Source organism: Nomascus leucogenys, chromosome 3, assembly GCF_006542625.1.
Source record: "Nomascus leucogenys isolate Asia chromosome 3, Asia_NLE_v1, whole genome shotgun sequence".
Classification (NCBI taxonomy): domain Eukaryota; kingdom Metazoa; phylum Chordata; class Mammalia; order Primates; family Hylobatidae; genus Nomascus; species Nomascus leucogenys.
The window spans coordinates 135861134-135888297 of NC_044383.1; the positions used below are offsets into that span (position 1 = coordinate 135861134).

The following is a 27164-nucleotide window of genomic DNA, read 5'->3' on the forward strand; positions in this document are numbered from 1 at the left end:
CACCTCAGCCTCCCAAAGTGCTGGGATTACAGGCGTGAGCCACTGTGCCCAGCCCCAGCTTCATCTTTTTAACTGACTTTGTGTTGTTTCAACCAGGAATCTCTGTGAAATGGCCCTTTGCTTGGTGGGAGAGAAAATAGAGTAAAATCTGACTTTCAGTTCCCATATAGTGCTGTGCTGTGCTGTGCTAGGGGGCCCTCAGAACCTCTGAGGCATGCTTCTGTCTGTCCCTCCTCTCACCCTCCTCAGTTTTTCTTCATCTTTCCACCTCCCTGGCAGAAAAAAAAAGTTAAAGCTGTGGTCTCATAGATTGCAGTTCATGGTTCTGATTTCTTTATTTTTCTATACACAAATCTCTAGATCATATATTTAGAGATTTATCGAGATCTCTAGTTTCATGTGTAGAACTGTTTTGTTTAAATGTAAGAACTCTTTTGATTCATTTGGATTTTGAGTACTTGGTCATATGAAATGACTATGAAAATGAAAGAGTACCTTTAAAAAAAAAAAGCCCCTACACTATTTTCCTGAGCTTTTTTTTTTTTTTTTTTTTTTGAGATGGAGTCTCACACTGTTGCCCGGGCTGGAGTGCAGTGGTGCTATCTTGGCTCACTGCAGCCTCTGGCTCCTGGGTTTAAGCGATTCTCCTACCTCAGCCTCCCGAGTAGCTGGGACTACAGGCACACACCAGCACGCCCAGCTAATTTTTGTAGTAGCGACGGGGTTTCACTATGTTGGCCAGGCTGGTGTTGAACTCCTGACCTCGTGGTCTGCCCACCTTGGCTTCCCAAAGTGTTAGGATTACAGGTGTGAGCCACTGCGTGTGGTCTTTTTTTTTTTTTTGAGATGGAGTCTTGCTCTGTTGCCCATGCTGGAGTGCACAATCTCAGCTCACTGCAACCTCCACCTCCTGGGTTCAAGTGATTCTCCCACCTCAGCCTCCCAAATAGCTGGGCTTTACAGGCTTGCCACCATGCCCAGCTAATTTTGTATTTTTAGTAATTTTTGTATTTTTAGTCTCACCGTTTTGGCTAGGCTGGTCTCGAACTCCTGACCTCAGGTGATCCGCCCACCTCGCCTCTCGAAGTGTTGGGATTACAGGCATAAGCCACTGCACCTGGCCCAATTTCCCTAAGCTATTTTTGTAAAAGTTAACATTATTTTTGTATTAAAATATTTTGAGAAGTTTCCTAAATTTTGAAATAACTTCATAAAAGGATTTAAGCTGAATAATATTATAAATTGATCTCTTTCCAATTTCCAGGGTGATGACATAAGATTTTAAAAACTGATGTGATTTGAGAATTAAAATAAGTAGGAAGGAAGAGATGCTTAGACCTAAATATGGGAAATATAGGAGAAGGCTCAGTTCTAACCAGTCAATTCCCAAAAACATTCAGCTTTGGGATGTCTAACCTTATTTTTGTCCTTGGTGGTTTTGTATTTAGCTGGAGAATCTGTGTTTATCCACTAAAGTAGCTATAACTTAAAATATTCATTTTATTTTTAGAATACTAGAATCCAGTAGGTCGGAAAATGGGGACAGGAACAGAAAAGTCTGCAACACAGATGCTTAAAAAAAGCCAATAAGACGAGAAATTTGTGAATGGCAAACTGCAAACTAAGCTTCTCCCTCTTTGTATTCAGCTTGGGCAGTTCTTTGTTAGAAATTCTTGTTCAATTTTAATCCGAAAAATTGTAGAAAACCTGAAGTCCAGAAAACAAAACATTAAAGTAATTCTGCTAGGAATAAAGTGGCATAATCCATTTTGAGAAAGCAAGCCAAAACATGAAATTGTTTTGAGATACTATAATTGAATTTAACAAGGAGCCCAGATTACGGAATCTCAGGCTCAGATGCTGCGTTAAGAGGCATCATCAACATGATGTTGAGGGAACATCTGAAGGTAAGGATGGTGGCTTGTGTTCTGGGGCACAGCATACCTGTTTGTTTACACAGGTGAAGTAATCAACAGAGTTGGCCTTGAACAGCAAAATGGAAAGGGAAATAGAAATATGCATCTCAGCCAGGCGTGGTGGCTCACGCCTGTAATCCCAGCATTTTGGGAGGCCGAGGTGGGTGGATCACCTGAGGTCAGGAGCTCGAGACCAGCCTGGCCAACATGGTGAAACCCCATCTCTACTAAAAAAATACAAAAATTAGCTGGGCATGGTGGCGCACACCTGTAGTCCCAGCTAATCAGAGGCTGAGGCACGAGAATTGCTTGAACCTGGGAGGCGGAAGTTGCAGTGAGCTGAGAGAGCTGAGATCACACCACTGCACTACAGCCTGGGCAACAGAGTGACACTCGGTCCCAAAAAAAGAAAAAAAGCATCTCTATGTGTGGGTCAAAGGAAAATCTAGTAAAGGGCAATGTGAACAGCCATCAGTAACTGAAGAGAGGTGTTGCTGAGTGGGACTGAGTTGTGGGGCCAGACCACAGGTTTCAAAGTCATTGGGAGCAAGATGAAAAAAATCCTGTTATTTTCCTATGGAAGAGAATGTATTGGGTACTCAGCTGATTTGAAACAGTAAAATGCTGTGGAAGGCTGGAGGAGTAGCTGCTGTCTACTAAGAATGAAAGGAAAAAGTAAGTTTTAGTGTTCAGGAGGAGTTAGTGAGCCTTAGGAAAAGACATGTAAAACACAAGAACATGTTTAAGAGATAAATTGTGGACACCTTTCCCTTTAAAATGATGTTTCAATTGTCTTAGATGCAGAACTCCTTCAATCAGGTAATCTACAGGTAAGATCACTTTTAAAAGTCACATTCAGTCTACCTGATAATATAAATATTTTGTAGACCTTGATTCTCCTTCCCTCGAGTATGCTTTATGTGGCCCCAGGCAAGTTACTTTCTCTAATATTCAATTTCCCCCATTATAAAATAGGGTTGGTATGATTGAATCCAAATAATGCAGTAACAGCTCAGTCAATAATAGCAACTTATGATTATATTAAAAGGAAAAAAAGGCTTAATAATAAAATACAATTTATTAAAGGAATCATGTTTACATAGATACAGAACATCTTGGATATTTCAACACCATAGCAACACAAAATTAATTTCTTCATGTATAAAAGATGTGCTGAAAGCTGCATGCCTCATCAGTTTTTATTTTATTGGTTATGGCTATAGGTGACATCTTTCCATATAAAAACAAACTGCACAGCATCACATATAGAGTACAGACATCTTAAATTCATTCACAAAATTAATTTTTCTACACTGCCCTTCAAAAATTTACATCTTTGCTCAATTCTAAACATTCAACAAAATTAGCTTCCCAAGAAACAAAAATGATACCCAATTTCTTTGCTTTTCTAGAAGTAACTTTCCATTTGTTCATGTATTTTGATATGTTATATTCCCCACCCAAATTAAACCCCTTGTTAAAAGAACAACCTACTTTAGGTTCAGTCTAAAAATAAAGTGTACTAGATTCTGGAGTGTTTTTCAAGTATTTTAAAATATTTGCAACTTATGGTAAAAAAAATGTAAATAAGAATATCATGTGAGTGTGGATAGGCACCATACTATACATTCCTCTCAGAATAATTTCTAGAATGTGTATAATCCCAGCGTTAAGTGATGGTGGGAATGATTTGCCTTTAAAAGCCTACAAATTAAAAGAGGAAAGATGCTAAGCTAGATGCTGGTTTTCTATAAAGATGAATTTGTGAAAAACTGCTTTATGCTCTAGAAATATGTAAGCCTGGCATTAGCTGATGGCACATTCTAACATTTTATAGCATTAAAAAAAATCGACTCATTCCATTGGATGAAAGCCACAGTGACATTTTTACAAAAGCTGTACCCAGCAATCCACTCAACGTCCTCTCTTCAATTGTCATTTTTCTCTTTCATCAACAAAGGCTATATATATATAAATGAGTTGCTGTGCTCTCACCATGGAGCAGTGTTGACCTGATGTAACGAAGTATTAAACGTTCTCCTTGCTCTCTTTGCCCTCAACTAAGTTTCTGTTAGTTTTTGGCATGCCAGATTCTCTGCTTCCATCTTGATTTCCTATCTCACTGCATGACCATCTTAGAGCTGTTACTAATTCAAAGTCTGGGTTTTTTTTTTCTTCCAAAGGTCAGTCTAAGGAGGCAGCCATCTATATGACATGATGTCAGAGGGATTAGGAAGGACCCACACTCACCTTCCTTAAGGCTCACTGACTTGTACATAGGTTTATAATTTAGGTATACCCACCATAAGTAACATCTGATTGAAGGCATGAACTCGCTTGAGATCCACTCTCAGAAACAGGTTTAGAGGGGAAAAGAAAAAGAACATTGGGAGCTTCAAGGAGGAGGAAAAGGGCCACAGAACAAGGGGAAGCTGGGCCTATAGCAGTCCAGCATGGTAAGGGGCCAACAGTTGGCTTCTAAAAGGTAATGGGTTAACACAGTCATCCTAATACCACCTCCTGAGATGCTGAATTTTCTCTCAGCTAAGTACACATTTCTATTTTCAGGGACAGCTTACATAAATCAGAATTATATTTTTAGAAATCTTTAATCATGAATTCCTCTCTAAATTTCAAAATATTTTACGACTTTCTAAGGAACATTTTTTTACAATAAATAAGAAAGATTTGGGATTTGCAGAATCTTCTGGCCCAATTAAAAACAAAAGAAGCTGTAAATATCCAGAACTTAATAGATGTATAAATTATAAACAAAACATGTCCCTGCCCCAAGCTATTGAAATTACATTACTATAGATACATCCCATTTATGAGGTAGTCCGATTCCTCAGATGTAATGGGACGAGCTTTTTTCAGTTTCTGTTTTACCAGTCGTAGTCGGCATGCAACCATGAGGAGCAGCAGAGCAGTGATAGCCAAACCCAGCGCCAGGGGCAGCACCGCACCTTTGAGAAGGTTAGACATGAAGAGGGCAAGCCAGTGATTAGTCACAGTGACAGCTACTGGTCACTACATGCTATGCGCTTTGCATGCACTATTTTATTTAATCCAAACAAATTGGTATCAGTATTACCACCATTTTGCAGATTAACTAAGGTGTACCGAGGTTAAGTAATTTGCTTATTTGCCTAGGAGGCTGTAAGTTGTAGGTCCAGGTCCCAAACCTAGACTTTTTTTTTTTTTTTTGAGATGGAGTCTTGCTGTGTTGCCCAGGCTGGAGTGTAATGGCTCAATCTCGGCTCACTGCAACCTCTACCTCCTGGGTTCAAGCGATTCTCCTGCCTCAGCCTCCCAAGTAGCTGGGATTACAGGTGCCTGCCACTGTGCCCAGCTAATTTTTGCATTTTTAGTAGAGATGGGGTTTCAACATCTCGGCCAGGCTGGTCTCGAACTCCTGACCTCGTGATCCACCTGCCTTGGCCTCCCAAAGTGCTGGGATTACAGACGTGAGCCACCGTGCCTGGCCAACACAGACCTCTTTAAAACCAAATTCTCTACCAGCTTCCTACAAAATTTGTATGGCATCAATGGGTACACATACTACCATCTGATCACTCATATCCAACTGAAATAGGCATTCTGATGACGAAATTTTTTTGTTGTAGTCATAGACTGTATTTATGGATTCATACATGATCATTCTTCAACTAAGTATGAACTAACTCCTGATTTCTTGTTCTGGTTAGGGCTTAAGAAATTTATTTCCTTTCTAAATCCAGGGAACCGACTCAGTCAGTAGAACTTTGTTGAAAACTAACTTCCAAATATGCTGGTGTGATTTTAGACATTAGAGGAAAACATTTCTTTAGTTTTTCCCGTGAGGCGGATCCTAGACACCAGACTAGAAGTAGCAAGGCTTGCAGGAGTCTGGAAGGACAGGGTGTGCCAATATCAGTCTTTTTTATCAAGCTTAGCAGGCTCTATTTTTAGTCTGATCTACTCTGTGGCCAGGCCAGGTCTGGAGATGATGTGGTGGAACCGTTTTTAGCTGTAGGAATCTTGCCAACTGGTGGAACTAGAGGAGAAACATCTCCTTTGTGTAGGCTCATTCTATAACATTTGCTCTCATTTACTCATTCATTCCGCATTCATTAAAAGCCTTCTTCCATGTGCCAGACACTGAGCTAAGTGCTGATAATCCTTTTATTTGTAAATAAATACCACCCCCCTCAAGATAAGCTAATGCCAAGAATACCAGCTTTATAGCTTACATCACTGAATTCTCACAACCACCACATAAGTTGGTGCTATTATTATCCCCATTTTACAAATGAGGGAGCTAAGGCATCAGCAATGAAGTGAGGGCCAGGCACAGTAGCTCAGGCCTGTGACACCAGCACTTTGGAAGGCAGAGGTGGGAAAATTGCTTGATCCCAGGAGTTCGAGACCAGCCTGGGCAACATGGTGAGACCTTGTCTCTACAAAAAATTATTAGCCAGTTGTGTCATGCACCTGCAGTCCCAGCTACTTGGAAGGCTGAAGTAGGAGAATCACCCGAGCCCAGAAAGTTGAAGCTGTTATGAGCCATGATCAGGCTACTGCACTCCAGCCTTGGTGATAGTGTGACAGCCTATCTCAAAAAAAAGAGAAGTGAGGCTGGGCACAGTGGCTCATGTCTATAATCCCAATACTTTGGGAGGCTAAAGCAGAAGGATCACTTGAGTCTGGGAGGTAGAGGCTTCAGTGAGCTCTTAAACTGTATTCCAGCCTGGGTGGCAGAGTAAGATCCTGTCTTTAAAAAAAAAAAAAAAAGAGACTGAAGTGACTTGTCTAAGATTGTTAAGTGGTAGAGCTAGCAAATAACCCCAGACGGGACAGCCCCAGAGCCTGTGGTTCTAACCACTATGGTACTCTACTTCTGCAAAATGTAAATGAGACTGTTTTTGAACGACTAATTCTGGGTAGACAGACATTTAAATGGGAAAAAATGCAACAAGGTGTTATACTTACTATGATAGAATTATATATGAAGCACAGATGTATTAATAAAATAGGTGGTCCATCTACCTGGTCTGTAGGATTTTTGCTTGAGTGATTTTGATGTATGATAGAGACTGTTGCGTGGTTGAAGGAGATAAGTTTATTTTTTGATATTTGTCAGATTGAGATGCCTATCAGCGATCAGGTGGAATTTTCTCTTAGGCTTTTGGATTATCTGGGCCTAAATATGTGGGAGCCTTCAGCATAAAGGTGGTAGCTGCAGTCGCGATAGTGGGTAGGACAGCCAGAGAGAAAGGAAGAAGAAAGGTGAGCCAGGAACAAGGTCCTGGGAAACACCAGCATTTAGAGGGCAGACAAAAGCAGAGGACCAAAAAAACAGAAGACGACCAGTCAGAGAAATAGGAGGACGACCGCTATAGTAGGGAGTGGGCTTTTGGAAGCTGAGGAAAGAGACGTCCAAGAAGAAAGTCCTCAGCTGAATCAAATGCTAAGGAAAGGTCAAGTGAGGTGAAGCCTGGAGAGCCCACTGGATTTAGCAATTGGTAATTCATTTATGGGAGGACAGAAGATGGAGGATGCTACTTTGTTTCTTTCCATATTAAGAAATCTGAAGGTGATCACAGTCAGGGGAATGCGCCAGTAAAGAAACAGAAGAAAAACGTGGGAGAGCTAGGAGATGATGAGAAATGAAGCTGAGGAAATCAGGGGCTATATCCAGATCAGGGAGAGAGAGCTTGGAAAGAAAAAAAAAAAAAAAAAAAAAAAAAAAAAAAAAAAAAAAAAAAAAAAAAAAAAAAAAAAAAAAAAAAAAAAAAAAAAAGAGAGCTTGGAAAGAGGGGACACCTCTTCCTTTAGTACTGGAGGAGAGGAAGAGGGGTGAATGCAACCAGATGAGTTTTTTCATTTGGGGGGCAGGTAGCTGAGGAAGTTCACTCCAGACAGTCTTGATTTACTGGGCTTAAAACTGGTCCCAGGTATAGTTGGCCGCCTCTTGAAGACAAGAGGACCTGGAGCTGATGACACACTCACGGCACTTCAACTCTGGTGTATTTTTAGAATCCCAGGTAAAACTCCTGAACAAGATTCTCAAGAACAGTTTGAAAGTGTCTGGTTGCCAGAGGAGGGGATGGGAAAGCTGCTTTACAGACTGTCAGGTATCAAACAAAGTTCTGGAAGAGGCCAGCATTCCTCCAGAGAATTGTGAAAGATGCAAATCGGTGATAACCCTATGGACTGGAATTGGATTCTACAGCTGTCTCATTCCACACACGGCAGCTCTGGAGGTGTCAAGATGGCTGCCTCAGTAGCTACTACTGCCTCCTAGTCTCCACCTGATGAAAGAAGTTCTGACAAGGCTAAGTGGCCCCAAGGTGTCATCCTCCCTCTACCTTCCTATAAGTTGCATATGTTACAAATAAACAGGACAAAAAAAGAGACTTTGGTCAATACCCACAGAAAACCCCAGGAACCCCAAATCATTTCTCACGAATTGGACCGCAACACCCAGCCCCTGTCTGGGGGACTTGCTTAAAGATGAGCACCAGCATTTAGGCTAAAGGGTTAGGAAGCTGTGATTGAAGATGCCAATCCCAATGCCGGGGCTCAGGTTTAGCTATGGTAACAATAAAACAGACGAGATCTGGGAAAATGTTCTGTTTGCTAAGTCAGATATGAGGCTGCTAAACTGTCTGATCTGATTCCTGTTTAATGCTTTTATAACAAGAAAAATGAAATCTCCCAAAAGTACTTGCCAGAATATTGAAAATTATTCTTGACTTTTAATATTTAGTTGGCTTAGTTTGGATAATTTGAGATTTACAACTTTCTAGCTCCTTCTAAAACACACAATGGTATTCTCAGTAACCAGCTAGGGTGATGAATTATGTATTCTGTTCATATGAATGGGGGTGACATTTAAAATGTGTAACAGGCTGGGCACAGTGTTTCACACCTGTAATCCCAGCATGGTGGGAGGCTGAGGGAGGTGGATCACTTGAAGTAAGAAGTTTTGAGACCAGCCTGGCCAACATGGCGAAACCCCATCTCTACTAAAAATACAAAAATTAGCCAGGCGTGGTGGCATGCACCTGTAATCCCAGCTACTAGGGAGGCTGAGGCAAGGGAATCGTTTGAACCCAGGAAGCAGAGGCTGCAGTGAGCTGAGATCACGCCACTGTACTCCAACCTGGACAACAGAGTGAGACTCGATGTCTCAAAAACAAAAAAAAATATGTAACAACCAGAATAGGCAACAGCCAACTAGAGCTGAGACTCTGGATACATATGTGTGGGGAGGCAAGAGGCAGGCTGGTTTCCCTCTTCCCTTGATAGGGCACAGGGCCCCTTTTATTCAAATATCTTGGGACAGGCTAAGTCCAGAAGGCCAGCAGACCAAGAGGGTCACCCAGGTACTTGACATCTGGATTATTCTTAGCTATCTATTGTTTAAACATTGTGTTTTAATATTGTCCAAATATTATAAATAGGGTAAAAAGAAAGTTTTCTCAATGTTTATAACTTAAGCTTATATTTTGTTCTTCTAAAGCTTCTTTTACTAGTTTGTAGGATTTAAGACTAAAGCCTGCCTTTCTAAAGGATGGTGTCCAAAGTCTTTTCTTTCTAGTTAAAATCAACCAAAATTAATGACATTATTGTATTCTTCTTCCACTTAGTAATATTCTACTTCCTACACCCTTCCCTCATTTCTATTGTCTTCTGTCTTTGTCACTAGGGCACTTGGAAAGAGAACTAGGTACTCTAAGACCTTTACTCTTTCATCATAAATAACTCAGTAATAACTGCCATCATTTCTATATTTGGCTCATAATATGAGCCACACAGTGCATTAAATGCTTTAGATTAATTATCCCATATATTCTTCTTAGCAACCCTATGAGGCAGGTATTGTTACTATCCTCATCTTACGAATGAGGAAACTGAGATCCAGGGAAATAAGATAGCCTGCTCAAGGTCATACAGTTTAGTGCGTAAGTGAGAATTTTTTTTTTTTTTTTTTTTTTTTTTTGAGACGGTCTCACTCTGTCACCCAGGCTGGAGTGCAGTGGCACAATCTTCTCTCACTGCAGCCTCGACCTCCCAGGCTCAAGTTATCCTCCCACCTCAGCCTCCCTGGGACTACAGGCGAATGTCACCACACTTGGCTAATTTTTGTATTTTTTGTAGGGACGGGATTTTGCCATATTGCCCAGGCCGGTCTTGAACTCCTGAGCTCAAGCGATCCTCCTGCCTTGGCCTCCCAAAGTGCTGGGATTACAGGTGTGAGCCACTGTGCCCAGCTTTGAGTAAGGATTTGAATTGTGGCATCTGACTCTAAAGCTTGTGTTCTCCCACCATGCCACAAGTATGACATTTTCCACAGGTGTCACACCTGGAAGGGTGTATAGAAAAGGCAGCTGAGGTCCAAAGATGGTAGGTTACTATCAGGAGCCCCAAGATACAGTGCAATATAAGCAACGAGGAGCCAGTTCTTTCGGTCCACTGACGGACTGCTCCTGTCATGAGCTCTCATGGCCTCAGGGAATATCCTCAGCCAGAGGGCATGCAGTTCTGAGAAGACTACAGTCTGCAAAGGGTTTCCAAGGTGGACGTTTACCTGTTTCTGGGGCTGGGTGTTCCCTTCCTCCTCCACCGCCCTTTGACTCAAATATATAACTTTCCTCTTTTCTGTTCTTCCCTGAGGAACTACTATCTGCAGAAAAGAAAGAGAACATATATTGAAGGTGTATGCATCAGAAACTTCAGGAAACAAATGTGAAAATACAGGCTTATTTTAAGATGGACTTAGAGAAGAACTGTTTATTTCTCTACTAAACAAAGGCTTATGTTTGATAACTAAGGTGACCCACTGAATAATGCAAAGTACACAGCTAATACGAAACTACCGACAGAGAGAGCAGAAGACACACCCTGCACCGGAACTACCACCACACCTCTTGGAGAAGGGAGATCTCAGGCAAGAAGAGTCACAGGGAGTCTCTGGATATCATGCCATGAAAAGCAGAAATCAGAAAGGTTTTTCTTTGAAGAATAAACAATGGGCATATATAAGGCATTTAGACATGCTCTTTCTCTTTCTCACCACAACTCTGGATGGCAGGTATAAATAGCTCAATTTTTTTTCTGGTTAGGCTCAGGATCAGGTTCCTACCTAGGTTCACACAAGTAAGTGGGTCACAGGGCTGGGATGCAAACTGGTTTCTTGGTGGAGACCAATATTCTAATTTAATGATATATTACTTAACTACTGAGTTATAATACTGAGGGGGAAATTATTATTTATTTACTATTTTTTTTTTTGAGACAGAGTCTCTCTCTGTTGCCCAGATTGGAGTGCAGTGGCACGATCTTGGCTCACTGCAATGTCCACCTCCTGGGTTCAAGCAATTCTCCTGCCTCAGCCTCCCAAGTAGCTGGGATTACAGGCATGTGCCACCACGCCTTGCTAATTTTTGTATTTTTAGTAGAGATGGGGTTTTGCCATGTTCCGCAGTAGGCTCAAGTGATCTGCTCACCTCAGCCTCACAAAGTGCTGAGATGACAGGCCTGAGCCACCATGCCCAGCCTCAGGTGGGATTTTTGAGTATCACAATGCTTAATGGCAATGAATTAGAAATAATCTACTGACAAATTTCATTGAGAAACAAAAAAATTTTTAAAGCTTCTTTACTCATATGGCATCAACATAAATGTTCCTAATTCCTGCAACTGAAATAAGACTATTTAAAGGTAGTATATAAAATTCTTTGGTAACTTGCATTTTGCAAATTTACTAAGTCACAAAGTTGGCCAGGTGCAGTGGCTCATGCCTATAATCCTGGCACTCTGGGGACAGTCTACTGTGTCTTGTTACTCTAGAAAGATCCATGTATGTTGGTCCTACATACAGCCAATAATTGGGGCTTTCTCCATAGATTCTGAGCTCAGACAGAAGGAGAGAGATGAGGAAAGCACAGTCATTGCTCATAGGCTGCAGGATCAGATTTCCCTGCAAAGAGAGTTCTGTTACTGTCCAATTCACTGCAGTAGCCAGGACAGTGGTCACCAAGGACCTCTCCAGCTACCTGGATTCTCTTATATGATACCTGATCCCAGGTCAGGTAGTTCTATAAGATTTTATCATATAATGGCTGCATGCAATGGCTCATGCCTGGCCAAGATGGCAAAACCCTGTCTCTACTAAAAATACAAAAAAAATTAGCCGGGCGTGGTGGCAGGCGCCTGTAGTCCCAGCTGCTGGGGAGGCTGAGGCAGGAGAATGGCGTGAACCCCAGAGGTGGAGCTTGCAGTGAGCTGAGATCGTGCCACTGCACTCCAGCCTGGGCAATAGAGCGAGACTCTGTCTGTTTTCTCTCTCTCTCCAATAATAAATTTGGAAGTGGGAAGATCACATGGTTGGAAACTCAAGTCCTACTTTTTAAAAATAATGAGCCAGGGCCTGGGCATGGTGGCTCACGCCTGTAATCCCAGCACTTTAGGAGGCCGAGGCGGGTGGATCGCTTGAGGTCAGGAGTTCGAGACCAGCCTAGCCAACATGGTGAAACCCCATCGCTACTAAAAATACAAAAATTAGCTGGGCATGGTGGCACGTGCCTATAATCCCAGCTACTTGGGAGGCTGAGGCAGGTGAATCGCTTGAACTTGGGGGGTGGAGGTTGCAGTGAGCCCAGATAGCACCACTGCACTCCAGCCTGGGTGACAAAATGAGACTCCATCTCAATAAATAAATAAATAAATAAAATTAAATAAAAATAAAAATAATGAGCCAGGAATAAAAACAAAGTGCCAAAATTCACCAACTCCCAATTTTTTTCAGAGGATTGTCTTTCACCCAATAAGAAAACATAAGATAACTGCATTTACAATGTTCACCCTACTCTGTTTCTTCCCAATGAAGATGAGAGCTTGCTCATCTTAATTCTTAAAGGAACTCAGTACTGGAAACACTACTGCACTATTTCTATTTTTTATCTGAATTAACTGCCTTATACACTTGGCGCTCTCTTACCCTGGTTTCTTAGTGAATACCACTGGACTTGAATGTTCTAGCAAAAATTCATATAGCACTAACATTTACTGAGAGACATAAATTATATTTACACATAATATCTCATGCAATCTTTGTAGCCATATTATGAGAGATTATTATCCTCTTTTTTTTTTTTGAGATGGAATTTTGCTCTTGTTGCCCAGGCTGGAGTGCAATGGTGTGATCTCGGCTCACTGCAACCTCCGCCTCCTGGGTTCGAGTGATTCTCCTGCCTCAGCCTCCTGAGAAGCTGGGATTACAGGCATGTACCACCACGCCTGGCTAATTTTTTTATTATTAGTACAGACGGGGTTTCTCCATGTTGGCCAGGCTGGTCTCGAACTCCCTACCTCAGGTGATCCACCCGCCTCGGCCTCCCAAAATGCTGGAATTACAGGCATGAGCCACCACACCCCGCTGAGATTATTATCTTCTTACAGGTAAGGAAATGAAGTTTAGAGAAGTTGATTACCTAGTAGCTAGTAATTGGTGGTGCTGGAATTAGAACCCAGGACTGATCCAAAGCAGGAGTTTTCCATTGAACCATACTGCTCTCAAGGTCACAGCTAGCAAATACAAGTATTTTACTTCAAGAACCAAGTCGATACTACATTTATCTACTCATACCCAGGCAAAATCACACACTTTTAAATGATTTTTAGGAAGGTTTTGGACAAAGCTTTATTAAGGATGCAGTAGAGACATTGGCTAACTGTACTTGCAAAAGGGACCTAACCTCACAGGTGGGTTCATTTAAAAAACTATGCAAATTCTTTCTGAATCTTCAGTTGTCAAAATTAAAGAGCACTTTTTTTCTTTAAAAACTTTTTTTTAAAACAGCATTTTCTTAAATGCCCTTATTCCCTGGGGAGAGGAAGACGGTGATGTAGGGAGGGATCAGGTATCAGGCAGCGGGCAGTGTGCATGGGAGACTTCAGAAGGCGCAGTTGCCCCGGACTCTAGGATTACCCAGGAACCTTGCTCTGCCTTCTGGGTAATTGAAATGTGAATTTCTGCTGTTTACATTCCATGAAGGAATTCACTATGATTTCCCAGTCTGCCTGTTTCATTTTTCCTAGATTTCAGCATAAGGAACGCCATAGAGAAATGCTTCACTTTCACACATCCAATCACAGGCTCTAGCCAGTGTGGCGAATCAGAACAAAACAAAACAATGATATCACTTGCTTCTGGAAATAGTTACTTTTGGTAATGATCCTTCTGGAAGAGTTAAATGTCTTAGGAAACTATTTTTCCTGTCTTCTGAATGTATTATGTTTACTATGCATGGCGACACATTCACAGAGGGAATTGGCAGCTGGATGGAAGCTGTTTCCATTTCATTTCCAGCTGCCATAGAGCATGCAGGCATGATCCGGAAGAAATACTTTAATATGCCCATGAATTCTCAAGTTTCAAAAAATCGGATTCCACGTGAATGTGGATATAGCACCACTTTTCTAGCCCTTTGTAGGGCTGGAAACCAGATTTCTTTCCTCGGGGTAGCTTGGATACAAGAGGATGGAATTGTTAATGAATGACTTGGACCACACAGAGAACAGGCCCTACGGCTATGACCATGGCCAACAATCCAGCCATTGTGCCTTTACATGCTGAGCAAACACAGGCCACACTGGAGCTCTGTGCTCCTCCTGACCAGTGGCTCAGAGTGTACTGAGCATGCATTCGCTGGTGTAACTGAATGTCTGCACATACTTTCATTTTATCCTCAGTAACCTGTGTGGAATAAATCCCCAAAAGTGGGATAATTGGGTCAAGGTACACATAGTTTTGTTTTAGAGATGAGGTCTTACTCTGTCACCCAGGCTGGAGTGCAGTGGTGCGATTACAGCTCACTGCAGCCTCGATCTCCCAGGCTCAAGCGATTCTCCCACCTCAGTCTTTCAAGTAGCTGGGATTACAGGTGAACACGACCAGCTGATTTCTGTAGTTTTTGTAGAGATGGGGTTTTGCCATGTTGCTAGGGCTGGTCTAGAACTCCTGGCCTTACGCAATCCACCTGCCTTGGCCCTCCAAAGTGCTGGCATTACAGGTGTGAGCTGCTGCACCCGATCATATGCATAGTTTTAAGCCTTCAGAAACTGGCCTCTGGAAGGACGTACTAATTGCATTGCTACCAGCAGAGGGTGAGACTTGTTTCTCTCTACTCTTAGAAACATTAATTATTATAATTCTTCATCATTGTCAGTGTGATAGGTGAAAAACTACATCTCACTACTTTGCATGCTACACTGTTAGTATTAATCTTAGTATCTTGTTAACAAGTCTTCCATGAGCTAAGTATTTTTTTTTTTTTTTTTTTTTTTTACGGAGTCTCACTCTGTCACCTGGGCTGGAGTGCAGTGGCACCTCTGTCACCTGGGCTGGAGTGCAGTAGTGCGATCTTGGCTCACTGCAAGCTCCGCCTCCCAGGTTCACGCCATTCTCCTGCCTCAGCCTCCCAAGTAGCTGGGATTACAGGCATGTGCCACCACGCCTTGCTAATTTTTTGTAGTTTTAGTAGAGACAGGGTTTCACCGTGTTAGCCAGGATGGTCTCGATCTCATGACCTTGTGATCCGCCCGCCTCGGCCTCCCAAAGTGCTGGGATTACAGGCATGAGCCACTGCGCCCAGCCAATAACGCACTTTTAAATCTACTTATGGGTCTTTAACTTACTTACATGAAATCAGAGGCTGGGGACTCTAGTCTGGTGGTCTTAGGGACAGCAGAGGGGGAGGGCAGGGACAGCTGCTGTCTGAACAGAAACTACAGGATGTGAGGGCTCTTTCTAACATTTTCAAAGTTTTGTTCTTTTCTTCCCACTTTCTTCACCCCAGGACTTTCAAAAAGTGTGTTTTTGATGAATAGTTAATAATACATGAAAATGCTCATGAGTAAGAAAAAAGTTTTATAAAAGCATTATCCTGCTTTTGTTAAAAATGAATAAATACGTATATGTGTATGAATAAAAGTAACCAGAAGAAAACGCAACAAAATTTTAATGGTGAGTTTTGCTAGATGCTTTTAACTTTCTTTGTATTTGTCTAGATTTTTGACAGCAAATCCATATTATTTTAATAATTAGAAAAAGCCCTAATATGTTATAATAACTGGACATCTAATCTCTCTGCATCTGTGAAAGGCCGTTCTTAATATCTTCATAACCAAATCCAAAGGCTGATTATCAAAAAGCAAAAGGAGAGATCATAAATAGATTGGAAATTGGGTGCTGACTCCCATCAGCCACAGGTGGCAGCCTGGAGCATTCTTTTCTTTTTTTTCCTCCTACTTTTAAGTTCTGGAGTACATGTGTAGGATGTGCAGGTTTGTTACACAGGTAAACATGTGTCATGGTGGTTTGCTGCCCAGATCATCCCATCCCTAGGTATTAAGCCCAGCATCCATTAGCTATTCTTCCTGATGCTCCCCCTCCCACTACCTCCCACCCTCTGACAGGCCCCAGTGTGTGTTGTTTCCCTCCATATGTTCATGTGTTCTCATCATTCGGCTTCCACTTCTAATGTGAGGACGTGCAGTATTTGGTTTTCTGTTCCTGCGTTAGTTTGCTGAGAGTAACGGCTTCTAGCCTGGAGCACTATTTTCAAAAGGATTCTGAGCTAAGTCCACATTCCCCATGGGAGTGTTGGGCTCAGTGAGTAACACCTAGCCTGGGTAAGGGCTGATGGGGTAAAGTACGAATGTCAGCCTATTTATCATTCCTCAGTGCTGGACAGCACCTTGGAGGACATCTGGTTGAAGTCCCTTATTAACAGATGAGGCAACTGGGGTCCAGAGATATGAAGTGACTTATTCAAGGTTCTAAAGGTAGAGCCAGGACCTGGGCTTTGGTCTCGACTCTACTTTCAGCTAATTTGTTCATGCTCACGTGGTTCTCTCCACCACAGTAATGTGGTAGGAATTCATCCATCCTGGCCTCTGATAACACAGATCTCTCCATAAACTCTTCACCCCTTTGGCAGTCCTGCCAAAGACGCCTGGTCTCCCCGACTCTGTTTCTTAGATTGTGATGCTCTTCTCCACACAAACTATCTTAAGCAGAGAAAATCCACTAAAACCACATCCAAAGGCTTGCATGTAGTGACCGATTTTTACCAATAGGTGGCAGTACCAACAAACAATGGACCAAAAAGCAGACACTTGGCAGTGTACTTAACCAAAACTCAGAAAGAAAAGTCCCTGATAGAATGCAATGTTTTGCAGACATATTTTTATGGAGGCACTTAAAATCTACAAGGCACATAAACAAAAGAGTGGAAGGAAATATAACAAATATTAAAAGCAGTTTTCAAAAGAGGTGGTATTTTAAGTTCACTTTCCTTCTTAAATTATTTTGCATCTTCCGTATCTTGTATAATGAACAAAAATTTTTCTTAATAAACTTACTAAAATCATGTCAGGTTATTTCAATACAACTTATGCAGAGTCTGAAAAGACATTACAAAAGCTTTTGGAAATGTGATAATCTTCATTTCTGTCTGTCACATAATCATGCAAATAGTAAGTGTGTAAAAAATGATGGAATCCTGTAATACTTATTGGTTGATTGATTGAGATAAGGTCTCACTATGTTGCCCAGGCTGGTCTCAAACTCTTGGCCTCAAGGAATTCTTCTGCCTCAACCTCCAGAGTAGCTGGCATTATAGGTGAGTCACTGCATCTGGCTAAATTCTGTAATGCTTTAGTCATGTGAATGTATTTTTAGGCCAGGTGCAGTGACTCACACCTATAATCCTAGCACTTTGGGAGGCCAGCCAAGGTGGGCAGATCACTTGAGCCCAGTTCAAGACCAGCCTGGGCAACATGGCAAAAGCTTGTCTCTATAAAAAACACAAAAATGAGCCAGGCATGGTGGTCCCAGCTACTACGCCTATAGTCCCAGTTACTCAGGAGGCTGAGGTGGGAGGATCATGTTTGGGAGGTTGAGGCTGCAGTGAGCTGTGATCGCGTCACTGTACTCCAGCCTGGGAAACAGAGTGAGACCCTGTCTCAAAAAAAATAAAAAGAAATCTTATTAGCCTTATTTTTTTTAGTGATAGATTTAGTTAAATTGGAGGTATAACGTTGAATTACTAGCACATGCATCTCTTTCAAGACGACTTTTTAAAATGTTCACTTGCTTGGGTGAAGAGGATTTACACAAATACATAATGGTTATGCTGTTTCATCTCAAAACAACCTAAAATTTAACACTTTGGGTATTGGCTTCTGTAAGCTAAGTGTTAATGTATTTACAAATACATGTATTGGTATCTCTGGAGTAGGTATATATGTATGAGTGTATTTAGTTAAGTGTCCCTTACTATAAATTAGTGCAAATGTCAAGATTTTTTCCCCCCTTTCTGGCCACATTCTTAATCTTAACTCTTATTTCAAGATACTTCCTTAACACTCTTCAAACACAAATTTAATTGTGAGCCAAGTTTGCCTACAGAAAACAAGGTTCTTCATTGAGAACCCGCTGTGAATCCTTACCTGGCATCACAGGAATGATTTGACTCTCTGGTCCCCAAAAGGCGGAATGATTCCTCTTCTCTGTGTTTGATAATGCAGGTGGCTTGTTTGGGGCAGTGGCTTTCTGAGACTTTTCCACCAAGGAGTCACCCCCTGCATCTTCACTCGGCCCTGTGGTTCTTGGCAGGGCAGGACTAGCTGCCGTGTGGGTTACCATCTTGCGGTCCAGGCCCACTGAAGTGTGGAAGAGCTACTGTTAGTTGCTGGATTTCTTTTCTGAGCTTTAATACTAAAAACACTACATCTGCAGCTGATTTAAAATCAAGGATATTTGGATATAACAGCCCACTCATCTAAGACATGTTAGAGGACCATAAAAATCTATTCTCACGTTTTCAAATGGGTAATCTGTTCTTTCTTCTTCCAATAGTCAGCTTTCCAAATGTTACACATAAAGAAATGGACAGGGCCCAGCATGGTGGCTCATGCCTGTAATCCTAGCACTTTGGGAGGCAGAGGTAGGCGATCACTTGAGCCCATGAGTTCGTGACCAGCCTGGGCAACAAGGCAAAACCCCATCTCTACAAAAAACTAACAAAAATTAGCTGGGCATGGTGGTACATGCCTGCAGTCCCAGCTACTGGGGAGGCTGAGGTGGGAGAAACACCTAAGCCTGGGGAAGTCGAGGCTGCAGTGAGCCATGATTGTGCCACTGCACTCCAGCCTGGGTGACAGAGTGAGAACTGGTCTCATAAAAAAAAAGAAAGAAAAGAAAAAAATAAAAGAAATGGACAAAGACTAAACATAAACTTCAGGTTTTGAGACTCTTCGCGTCCTTCCTCAAATCCATACTTCATTACATTTTCTTCAGTTTTTCTTCTTTCTTACAGGGTATTTCTATGTGTATGACATTATAAGACTGATTTACAGCTCTGACTTAGCCACACCCTGGTGTATTGTAAATTTTCTTTAAAAAATTATCAAGGCCAGGCGCAGTGGCTCACACCTGTAATCCCAGCACTTTGGGAGGCCGAGGCGGGCGGATCACGAGGTCAGGAGATCGAGACCATCCTGGCTAACATGGTGAAACCCCGTCTCTACTAAAAATACAAAAAAATAGCCGGGCGAGGTGGCGGGCGCCTGTAGTCCCAGCTACTCGGGAGGCTGAGGCAGGAGAATGGCGTGAACCCCGGGGGGCGGAGCCTGCAGTGAGCCGAGATCGCGCCACTGCACTCCAGCCAGGGTGAAAGAGCGAGGCTCCTTCTCAAAAAAAAAAAATATATATATATATCAAAACAAAGCATCAAATCACTTCAGTTTTTAAGCACATGACATGCAGCATTTTTAGGATAGAAAGAACCTGGAAAATTGAAAAAAATTGAAAACATAAGCAATACTGAAAGTTTGACATTTGCAACTTAGACTAGAGACATATTCTCATTTAAGGCATAGCTTTTACATGTAAAGTTGTAACTAAAATCAAGCAGGGGAAGGACACTGCATTTGCATTTTATTCTCAGCACACAGACCTCTCAACTCCATCCCTTCCAGCCACTGCCTAGCAATGTGACACAGCCAACTCACGATTCTGGCAGAAGTCTTCATCAGACCCGTCAGGACACTGCTGCACTCCATCGCAGGTGAGTGTGATGTCAATGCAGCAGCCATTGTCACAGAAGAAGTGGTAGCGCGAGCAAGTGTGCAAACATCCTGTTTGTAAACAAATCTCAAGTCACATGAGTGCAGGAGAAGTTCAGACTCTCAAGATGGGGATGACAAAGGGGAGTCCATGGGGATGACAAAATGCACTTGGGGCAAGAGATGCAAATAATGAGGCAAACCTAACAATTTGAGCAACAGGTTCTGGAGAGGCTGGAGGGCACTTTTTGAGCCTCCCGACTTAATTCTTCAGACTCCTCAAGGGCTCCTGGTCTGAGGGCTGTTCTCCATGCTTGCCTTGCCAGGAGGTGGCACAGAGAAGCAACAGCCCAGGTCTCTCTCCACCCTTGCTTCCCCGCCTCAGCTGTCTCCCTCTGCATTCGTTCATTCATAGAAGCCATTGTTGGAACCTCTTCTTCTGGCCATCAATTGCTCCGCAGGAGGCCACCTAATACCATCCCACCCCCTGGATGGCAGTTGGCTGTTTTAACAGAGGTACCATTTTATTTATTTACTTACTTAAGACAAGGTCTCACTCTGTCACCCAGGCTGAAGTGCAGTGGCACAATCTTGGCTCACTGCAACCTCCACCTCCCGGGTTCAAGAGATTCTCCTGCCTCAGCCTCTGGAGTAGCTGGGACTACAGACATGCACCACCACACCCAGTTAATTTTTGTATTTTTTGGTAGAGATGGGGTTTCACCTTGTTGGCTAGGCTGGTCTCGAACTCCTGACCTCAACTGATCCACCTGCCTTGGCCTCCCAAAGTGCTGGGATTACAGGTGTTAGCCACCGTGCCTGGCCCAGAGGTACTATTTTCCATATGCTATGTCTACATTCTTGTTTCCTAAGTAATACTTTTCACTGAGATTAACTTTTTACTATTGAATCCTATTTGTTGATTATCATAACATCCCTGGTACTGTAGAGAATAAACAAATCTTTAGTTATGGGCTGGCATGAATTTAGTTTCATGAAATAATGACACTGGCCGGGCGCAGTGGCTCACGCCTGTAATCCCAGCACTTTGGGAAGCTAAGGCAGGTGGATCACGGGGTCAGGAGATCGAGACCATCCTGGCTAACACGGTGAAACCCCGTCTCTACTAAAAATACAAAAAATTAGCCGGGCTTGGTGGCATGCGCCTGTAGTCCCAGCTACTCAGGAGGCTGAGACAGGAGAATCACTTGAGTCCGGGAGGCAGAGGTTGCAGTGAGCCGAGATCGTGACACCGCACTCCAGCCTGGGCAACAGAGGGAGACTCTGTCACAAAAAAAAAAAAAAAGAAAAAAAAAGAAATAATGACATTTCTCCCTTCTGGAGTTCTTAGGAGCTTTTAATTTGCAGTGCAATTCATAGGAGCTACAAATATTTTCCTGAAATGCATTTTCCCTTTCCCTTGATTAAGCCAACTTTATTAGGCTCAGCTAGATGGGAACCGGGTGACTATCTGGTACTGGCAACATGGACTAAGGCATAAGGCTAGAAGCAGGTCATAGGAGCTCCACAGTTTTACAGGGACAGAGTGGACTAGACAATTCTCTTAGGAACATGGGGAAGTCGCAGATTCTACGATATTCCTTCAAAACCAAATGGCTAAGCACAGTTCACAAACCCAAGTAAAATCTTGGACGCACACTTGGGTTTTTTTTTGTTGTTTTGTTGTCTTTTTGTTTTGTTTTGTTTTTTGTAGATACGGGGTGTCACTATGTTGCCAAGGCTGGTCTTGAACTACTGGACTCAAGTAATCCTCCTGCCTCGGCCTCCTAAAGTGCTGAGATTACAGGTGTAAGCCACCGTGCCTGGCCTTGGTCACATCTTTTATTGAAACGTGGTTAAATCAAGAGGTTGGAAAAGGAGTCTATCTCGGTGTGAGGCAATTTGAAGATATATTGATCCAGGAGGAAGAGAGGTTAAAGAAAATAAATGCTGACAGAAGCTCCTGCGGAAGAAGAGGAAGCAAAGAGCTTGCAGTTATGACTGAGAACATGGGCCTGAAGGAGAGTCAACTCCAGCCACTGGGAAGAAGCAGGGAGCAGAGGTGGGGGACACGCTGGATATCAAGCAGGATACAGTTCCTCGTCAGGTTTCTTAAATTCATGGCATGAAAATCCCAAATATCTCAAGGTTTTATTCATTCCTTGGTGGTTTTGGAGATGGATCCATATTTGTAAATTTTCTTATCTATTTTTGGATTAGCAGCCTCCAAACTTTTTTGATCATGTATTCTGATCAATAATATATTGTTGAACAGGCATCTCCAGTTTATTTATTTATCTATTTATTTGAGACGGAGTCTCGCTGTGTCGCCCAGGCTGGAGTGCGGTGGGTGGCACAATGTCAGCTCACTGCAGCCTCCACCTCCCAGGGTCAAGCGATTCTCATGTCTCAGCCTCCTGAGTAGCTGGGATTACAGGTGTGTCCCACCACATCCGGCTAGTCCAGTTTATTTATAAATAATACATGCATATTACTGTACTAACATGGGGTGTATCTTATAAAATATATTGAAATTTTAAGGAAAAAAATTAAAAATCAACAAAAATATAAACTCTGCTATCTTCTTCCTCACCCTAAAAATGTCTTGAACAACTCAGGGGCATCCTGTTTGGAGACTGCTGAGCTAGATCATGTTGGAAGAGCTTGCTGGCTTGCTGTTTGAATAGATCATTTTTCTAAACATGAAAAATGTTCAAAATGTCAACTTATTAAAAAGTGAACCAAGTTATGATCATATAAGCAGGGTACCTGCTCATCTGTCTACCTCAGCTGGTGTCACCCTTGGTTACCACAACATCTGGGTCATTCACTGCAAGACCAATACATACAATGGAGGGGTGGGAAACACTTGTCTCTTCTGCCTCTATTTTCCAACGTCTCTCTGTGGTGTTTTATTAACTTTAGTTCATAGCATGTTATTCCAATATAACCAGTAAGTGATTCTGGACAGCAGTTAGTACTACACCAATTCCTTTTTATTTTCCATATAAAGTCACCCACACAAGACCTATACTCAAGCGGCCATTGAGTAATCAAAAATGATTCACACATCACTCTCTGCTACTTCAAATACAGTTTATTACCATCTTGGAGAAGGGCCAGAAATTTACAGCTGGCAATTTACCGCTGGAGCCCGGAAAGGTGCCTGAGTAAATAAACCAAGGCAAACAAGTGGCCAGTGAGGTGCTGGCCATCTGCTCCTATCAGTGCAGGCCCTTCCTCCCTCCCAAGCACCTCAGTTGTACAAGAGCAATCCTTTTCTGATTTCTGTGGGGATGACAGGGTATCTGTGTCTTCTTCCCAAGAGCCCTTTCTTCCCAGAGTCAGCACTTGACTCAGACCCTGTCCAGGTGAGTCCTGGTACCCAGGGGGAAAGCCCTCTAGAGGGCGCCCAGTTCTACAGAAGTGAGCCATCCCTGCTGGAGCCAATGTCGTGTCTCTACTGGTCCTGGTGGCCAAGGGACCGACGATGTTTTGAGTAGCTGCCCAGCAAAGGGACTCAACAATGTTCTGAGTAGCTGACTGGCTCTCCTGTCCAGCTGCAATGAATCAGCAGGGCTGATGGAATCTGAACTGGGCTGGACAGACTCTGTTTACTCGCTATCACTGGTGACCTCACAGTGCTGGCATGGGCTGGAGTTTGGTGCCTGTCCTGTCTGTGAATGTTTACCCTCCTTCCTTACAGTAAGCTTAACCCCTGGCTGGACAGGGAGTCATCAGCCAAACAAATTTTTAATGCCGCCTATGAAAATTATCAAAGTTGACAAGTCCTTAGGATTCTAAAATCTCTAACTCCTTAAAAAATTTCATTTCCAGTATGCATACTAACCTCTGTTTTTGATAGAAGGCTAGATCCAATATAGTACAAGTAAATCACAGTCCTGTTCCAACTCTTTTATCCTCATTCTGCACACTGCTGGCTTAATTACCATCTGGATCCTGAGTAGTGAATACTGAGAATTCAAAAATGTCAGAGACTTACTGCAAGTTTACCGGAGTCAGGGACCACCAGTACACCACTCTATCCCCAGTGCCTGGCAAGGTCCCTGCACACTGCATACACTACGAAAATACACGATGACCAATTAACAGGATATTTAAATGTACAAGATCTTAGCACCTCTCCAGAAGTGAATCTTTAGTGTCACTAAGTTCCATGCAATGGATATTTTAAAAGATTTGATGACCTAATCTTTCTTAGAAATGCAGATGTTGGGCTGGGCACGGTGGTTCACGTCTGTAGTCTAAGCACTTTGGGAGGCTGAGGCGGGTGGATCACCTGAGGTCAGGAATTCAAGACCAGGTTGGCCAACATAGTGAAACCCTGTCTCTACTAAAAATACAAAATTAGCAGGGCATGGTGGTGCATGCCTGTAGTCCCAGTACTTGGGAGGCTGAGGCAGGAGAATCACTTGAACCCAGGAGGCAGAGGTTGCAGTGAGCCGAGACTGCACCACTGCACTCCCACTCCAGCCTGGGCAACAAGAGCAAAACTCCATCTCAAAAAAAAAAAAAATGTAGATGTTTAGAAAAGTAAGAAACATAGCTGAATGAAATAAGTTTTACATTGTTACACTGTACAACAGAATGTGAGAACCATCATATGTATTCAAAGTTACATTATTAATATAGCCACGCATCTGTGTAAAGTGTCTATGAAAATGTGTAGGTAGTACTTTCAAATTCACGGGTCCTTTGCATATTTCAATTAATGTTAACCATACTCCTTAGCTGCACTCTTTTTCTAAAATTTTTGAAGTGACTTATTACATCAGCAATTGATTACACCCAAGAGCCAAGTCTTTCTTCAATCCTGTGGTATGCCTTTTCCTTGTTTTTTTTATATGTATTTTTAATTGACAAAAAAGGAGAGTATATATTTATGAGGCACAATGTGATGTTTTGATATATGTTTGCATTGTGGAATGATTAAATCAAGCTAACTGACATATCTATCATCTCCTCTACTTGTAATCTTTTTGTGATGACAACATTTAAAACCTACTCTTTTAGCAATTTTGAAGCAGACAATACATTATTATTAACTATAGTCACCATGCTATGCAACAGATCACCAGAACCTGTTCCTCCGGTCTCAGTGACACTTTATACCCTTTGACCAGCGTCTCCCCTTTCCCATTCCGTCCCCCGCACAGCCTCCAGTAACCACCATTCCACTCTCTGCTTCCACGAGTTCAACTGGTTTCACTAAACTCCTTAGCTTCCCTCTTGGAACAGATGCATCAAATGGACCATCCATCTGTAAACAAAGTCCTCTCCCAGAATAGCCAGGCAATTGTCTTTGATTAAGTCAAGTCAAGAAAAGCGGGAGCATCTCTTCTCATCCCCTGGAGTGCTCCCTCCACCCCAATCCAGAAGCATCAGCTAAGCCCAAAACAGAAGAGAGCCTGCTTTTGTTATTGTATTTTTAGCAAAGACTCTCTCATTCAGCAATAACCAAAAATAAAATGGAAGAGCCCATGGAGTGCAGGGCCAGAAGACAAAGCGCCAACCTGACATCGCCTTCCACAAGCAGTGGGAAGCGAGGGAAGGACTTTCTTCTCACCTCCCGTGGAGTAGGCTGCGCGAAGCACCGTCACTGACACGTTGTCAGAGCTCCTCTGCCCGGCAGTGTCCGTCACGGTCAGCTGGAAGGTATAGGTTCCCTCCTGTAGGTGGGACAGCTTCAGGGTTCCTGATTGAGGCACCTGCCACACAGATGGGACACATCACGTTGAGCAGCAGACCTGAGCTCCGAGCCCAACGCCATCCTCAACTGAAAGTCTATGTCCTCAGAGCAGCCCCGGGACCTGCCTCTGCACTCCAGCCTGAGGCTGCTGAGCTACATCACACGCTGTTGGCAGCTGGCCCACCTTGAACTCATCAGTTCTAGTTTATTTAGGCGGCCAAGGCCTTGACTGACAATCCCTTCAATTGTCTGCAGCAGTTGCTGCTCCAAACCTGCACCTCATCCCCAGCCTCACGCTCAGGATCCAGGCCCTGCCGTCTCAGCAGGGGGCCTCATCAGCTTCAGGGAGAAAATCAGGATGATGACTAGGGCTCCACCACCCACCTCCTCCTGGTACCCTACCTGTACCCACTGTCACCTCTTTCTGACAGCCAGCAGGGAGGAGCTGTCCCTCCTGTGTTCCAGGCCAACCCCTCCTTCTAGTCCTTGCCCCCTTTCTTTCTAGGACTTTTAGAACACTGACACATCGACTCATTTCTCTTTCAAATGGCTCTGCTATTACTATGCCCAAGTTTGTCTCATCCTAAGAAACAAACAAACAAAACAACAAATAAAAAAAATTCCCTGAGCTCCAAGGGCTTGCCGGCCACAGCCCCACTTCCTTCCCATCTCCACTTGGCTCCCTGAAAGGCCTGGCTGTGCTGTGCTTGTTGTTTCTGTTTGCTCACTTCCCATTTAGTCTTCGCCCACCCAGTGTGGCTGCTTTCCTCACCATCCCCCCGAAACAGTGCTGGCAAAACTCACTAACTGACCTAGCAGAAGTCACCTAGGTGTCAAGACCAACAATACTATTTTTTAAAAATCCATGTTTGGTTGGGCGCGGTGGCTCACGCCTGTAATCCCAACACTTTGGGAGGCCAAGGCGGGTGGATGATGAGGTCAGGAGATGGAGACCATCCTGGCCAACATGGTGAAACCCCATCTCTACTAAAAATACAAAAATCAGCTGGGCATGGTGGCGTGTGCCTGTAGTCCCAGGTACTCGGGAGGCTGAGGCAGGAGAATTGCTTAAACCCAGGAGACAGAAGTTGTATGTAGTGCGCCAAGATCACCCACCGCATTCCAACCTGCTGACAGAGCAAGACTCCATCTCAAAAAAAAAAAAAAATCCATGTTTAACTGGCCCTCTTACTGTATCTGGCCATGCTGGCCACTTTGGCTGTTTGAAAACCCCTGCTTCCTTGGCCTCCTTTTCTATCCAAGTTCCCCCACTCATTCATTGCAGAGGCCCTCAGTTCTGATAACTCCCTAACCCAGGGCTCCATGCTTGCCCTCTGCTCTCCCAACATTCACAGGCAGCTTGCTGAGCATGCTGGGGCAACAGCTTCTGAAGCTCAGCTCTGTGGTGGGATTTTGGG

The 27164-nt window shown here is 43.1% G+C and overlaps 1 protein-coding gene across 2 annotated transcripts in view; it reads right to left on the reverse strand.

Annotated features, from left to right (window-relative positions):
- Positions 1 to 2975: 2975 nt before the first annotated feature.
- LRP11 (LDL receptor related protein 11) overlaps positions 2976 to 27164 on the reverse strand; it is a 45495-nt gene continuing 21306 nt past the window's right edge. The window contains exons 3-7 of one of the 2 annotated variants that reach the window (XM_030809830.1): positions 25624 to 25765; positions 19983 to 20108; positions 18420 to 18632; positions 10492 to 10587; positions 2976 to 4882 (exon numbers count right to left, since the gene is read on the reverse strand). In XM_030809830.1, the coding sequence (XP_030665690.1) occupies positions 4728 to 4882; positions 10492 to 10587; positions 18420 to 18632; positions 19983 to 20108; positions 25624 to 25765 (732 nt within the window). In that variant the 3' untranslated portion in view covers positions 2976 to 4727. The remainder of the gene's footprint in view (positions 4883 to 10491; positions 10588 to 18419; positions 18633 to 19982; positions 20109 to 25623; positions 25766 to 27164) is intronic. The other variant, XM_030809831.1, reaches the window with a different exon arrangement.